The 4,175-nt window shown below is 38.5% G+C and overlaps 1 protein-coding gene across 1 annotated transcript; it reads right to left on the reverse strand.

The window, feature by feature from the left end:
- Positions 1 to 2,981: 2,981 nt before the first annotated feature.
- LOC142464652 (olfactory receptor 10G7-like) lies at positions 2,982 to 3,914 on the reverse strand. The gene has a single exon (XM_075568013.1). It carries the CDS (start codon positions 3,912 to 3,914, stop codon positions 2,982 to 2,984), a length of 933 nt encoding a protein of 310 aa, XP_075424128.1.
- Between the last annotated feature and the right edge of the window lie 261 nt (positions 3,915 to 4,175).

Below are 4,175 nucleotides of genomic sequence, written 5' to 3' on the forward strand. Positions count from 1 at the left end.
GGGACAATGTGGTTAAAGCAACTTATTGTTTGTGGTTTGGCCATATTGTTCATTATTATTATGTTATATATGTTATTTAGGTTATGATGTTGTACGTGCACTCATCTTCCCCGGTTGAAGTTAACTCACAAGGAACAAATTGTAACATAGAATATCAGTTTAAAAGAAAGTACGAGTCCAGGTTAAGGGAAGAGAGGGAAAAATTTTGAAAAGTTAATGGAAATACTGTACAAGTCTAAATTTTCAGTGAGTCTTCAATCACCTAAAATGTTGGAATTATGGAAGTATAATATTTTCACAGTATTTTCTATGTATACCTATAACCAGACTTTAGTTTTTCCTCAGCTATAAAGAATGTCATGCTTTGTGTTACAATGTATTATGGGTAGCAGGGTAATGGTTCTATGAACTTTCACCTTAGTAAAATGCTGATCTGTTTTTGTTTGTTAGGTGAGGGCCCCTCACTTATCTGTTAAAACCCCTTTGAGTAGTTAGGCGATGCAGGGATGTAGCTGAGGGTTCTGGGAGGATGGACGGGTGGATATGTATGCCATTTATCATATCTTTGCTTTTATTCTGTTTAGTTTGCAAAATATAATTGGTAATTATGTAGAAATAAAACAGAATGCCCGATGAAGGTTTATGGGCGGGTATTGCAAAATTATGTATACACGCCCTTTTCTTTTGGGTATAAAGTAGACTGATTGGGGCATATATGTTAGTGCCTTTGTGTTAAATTAGACAGCAATGTTTTGATTTGTATTAAATTCACACTTGCTAACAGCTGTTGCAATAAATTCTCTAGACAAATTGCTAAAACCAAAAATAAATAAAAGAGTGGGGCTCAGTTTTCCATGAAAATACACATTATTTGAAATTAAATTATTCTATTAATATTAAAAGTTTTAGTTTTTTCCTCACCACCTCTGCACTTTTCTTTACTCTTTTGTCCTTCTCTCTAAATATTTTCAGTTGGTCCCAGAGTTTCTGTTCCATTCTTCCTAAGTGTCCCCTTACATGGTGAGGTCCACCACTTAGCATGTCACAAGCAGAGGCACTGCATCCAGGGCAAGTTTTAATTTGTAGACAGCTCACGGTTTCCACCTTGGGGGGAATTTAAAATGCAACAGCTCTACCGGGACATAAACACTTGCTATATCTTGGTCATTCCAATTAGTTTAACTAGACCCCTGACGAAGGGACGTTGTATCCTCCTTAAACATAGTGATTGTTTTTCTACTCTGCATTAGATCTACTAAACTTTGCGGTTTGCGTTTATTTAGACACCCTTCCTGCCGTGCTGATACTTTGATCAAGAACGAACATGTTGTAATATATAAGAATTGCAATATTTGTAAAAGTGTCCTGTCCACACCATAGAAATGGGGATTAGAACTGCTTGTGCTCAACGGACAAGAGAATATTCTTTAAGGGATCAGTTTCTAAATATAACTCAAAGAACCATCAACACTTACAGTGCCGACTCCACTCAAAAACTGAGGCAGATATAGTACAGGTACTTTATCAAAGTCTACCGGGTATAACTACGGAGGAAAAGGAACCATAACTTAATTTAATTTTTTTTAATGTAAATTGGTTATTTTTTTAATTCGAGAAGTGCTCTTTTTCCATTATGCAACATTGAACGAGTTTTGGGAAAACTAACTTTGACAAGTTGTCCATATTATTTCAATTTACAATCTACATCACTTCTTCTAGACAAATAACTCATATACTGAGCACTATGAGGCACTGACCAATTACCTCAGATTACCAAAATAATTGGTACCATCTTTCATTGGTTTTTCATTGTTTTTTCATTGATTCTTCTAATGTTTTGATTGCATTTTATTTATTGGGATACTTCACAGAACAGATCTCAGAAAATCTGCTGAAGAATGCTACATTTGAAGACCAATTAACTTTTACAAGATAACTACTAATCACCCTGGCAGCTGTTCTGCATGATACAATCTTAAGGATTCCAGTGCAGTATTTGCTAAGCGACTTTCCTGCCATACGTATGGGCAGAAGCTGAGAAAGGAATGCATATACTTATGTAATAGTCCCCGAAGAACAGGGCATTACTGGCCAATAATGCCCCGGCTGAAAGAGTTGAAGGCCCAAGGCGAAGCCGAGGGACTTTAACCCAGCCAGGGCATTATTGGCCAGTAATGCCCTGTTCTGAGGGGATTATTACTATTATAGGCTAAATGTAGGCTTGGCTTTTTCATAAATAATAGACACTTTTGTATAGTTATATAGATTTTTTTAATTAAATATAATGGTAAATAAATTAAAGCACCTCTATATACGCTTACACTACAGCTATCTATATCCACACACTACCGCCCCATCTGTGTACACACACACACACTGCAGCTACACACACCCACTGCAGCTACACACACACTGCAGCTACACACACACTGCAGCCACACACACACGCACCACACACATCCCAGCTACACACACACACACACACATGCACAAACTGCAGCTGCAGCTACATACATATACACTAGACAGACAGAAACTGCAGCCACAAACAAACTACAGACAGGCACTTACTTTGCAGCCACACACTCTCTCTCCCTCCCCAATTCAACTGAATCTGTCAACACTGTTCACAGAGGGAGGGGGAGGAGTCACTTCCTGCTGCTATCTGGCCAATCCACTGACCTGTCTGAGAGCTGTTCCTGCCTCCTGACCAATCTCAGAGCTGTTCTGAAAGCTGATTGGCTGGAAATAAACACATTGAAAATAAACACATTGCAAGCTGCAAAAATTCAGGGCATTACTGAATGAATAATGCCCGATTTTTAACCAATCAGAGAGCAGGGATTTCAATAATGCCCGGAATTTTACAGCTTTAGCCTATAATTACTAATAATTCCTTTATTATTTGAGATGCATATTCTTCTACCACAAAAACTATTAACATGTCTATAAAAGAGGCACAATGGAATTGTTTGAACCGATTATACATACAGTTTTTCCCATTTCATTCGTCCCAAGGCTGTCTTCACCTCCTTGTTTCTCAATGAATAAATTATGGGATTCAACATTGGTGTTACGTGAGTGTAGAAAATGGCAATTGTCTCTTCTACTAAAAAGTCCATTGAGTTTGGCCTCAGATAAATGAAGATAGGAGGTGCTAAGTACATGGATACAGTGATTACATGTGAGGCGCAGGTGGAGAAGGTTTTACGCCTCCCCTCAGAGGTGCTAATCTTCATGATGGCCATCACAATATACACGTAAGACATCAAGATGAAGAGAAAGCATATCAAACCAATGGTCCCAATGTTAGTCAATATCATTGCCTTATTGACTGTAGTGTCTGCACATACCAGCTTCAAAATTGGAATAATGTCACAGAAGAAATAGTCTATCCTATTAGGCCCACAGAAAGGGAGCCGGAAGGTTAATGTGGTATGGATCATGGAGTGCACTGATCCAGTTAAGTAGACACCAGCAACACAATTTGTGCACACCTTCAAGCTCATAAGCTTGGTATAGTGTAAGGGTTGGCATATGGCCAAATAGCGGTCATACGCCATGACGGTGTATAGAAAACACTCTGTGCTGGCAAAGAAGTGGAAGAAATACAATTGAGTGACACATCCATGAAAGGAAATGGTCTTCCCCTCTTCTAGAAAGTCAGCAAGCATTTTTGGCATGGTGACTGTGGACAGCCATATGTCGAGGAAGGAGAGGTTTACGAGGAAGAGATACATGGGTCTGTGGAGGTGAGGGTCCCCTCTCACAGCTAACATCAAGAGAAAGTTCCCCAGCAGGGTGAAGAGATAAATACAGAGGAATATCACAAAGAGAGGGATCTTCATGGCCTCAGAGTGAGGAAGCCCCAACAGAACAAATTGTGTCACTGAGGAGGAATTCACAGGGTCCATATCCTTAATCTAGAGGAAACAGGACATGATTCCATCAGGCATATAAATTATATCTGTCAAGAATATAAAGCTCAGTTCATACAAGCCATAACACTGCCGGGGAAATAATATTTTTCTAAGTTAAATACTAAATATATGCATCTTTGCTGGTGTAGACATGTATCATTTGAAGCTTATTCATCATAATTACGAAGAGTTTTTCTTGTAATATCAACAAATGTACATTTGTATTTCTTTTCCTCACACAATGAATGTTTAATT

The sequence above is a fragment of the Ascaphus truei genome, chromosome 13, assembly GCF_040206685.1.
Source record: "Ascaphus truei isolate aAscTru1 chromosome 13, aAscTru1.hap1, whole genome shotgun sequence".
NCBI lineage: Eukaryota > Metazoa > Chordata > Amphibia > Anura > Ascaphidae > Ascaphus > Ascaphus truei.

Bases quoted from the DNA above. Each gene is read 5' to 3' on its own strand.
- LOC142464652 (XM_075568013.1), bottom strand. From the start codon at position 3,914: ATGGACCCTGTGAATTCCTCCTCAGTGACACAATTTGTTCTGTTGGGG.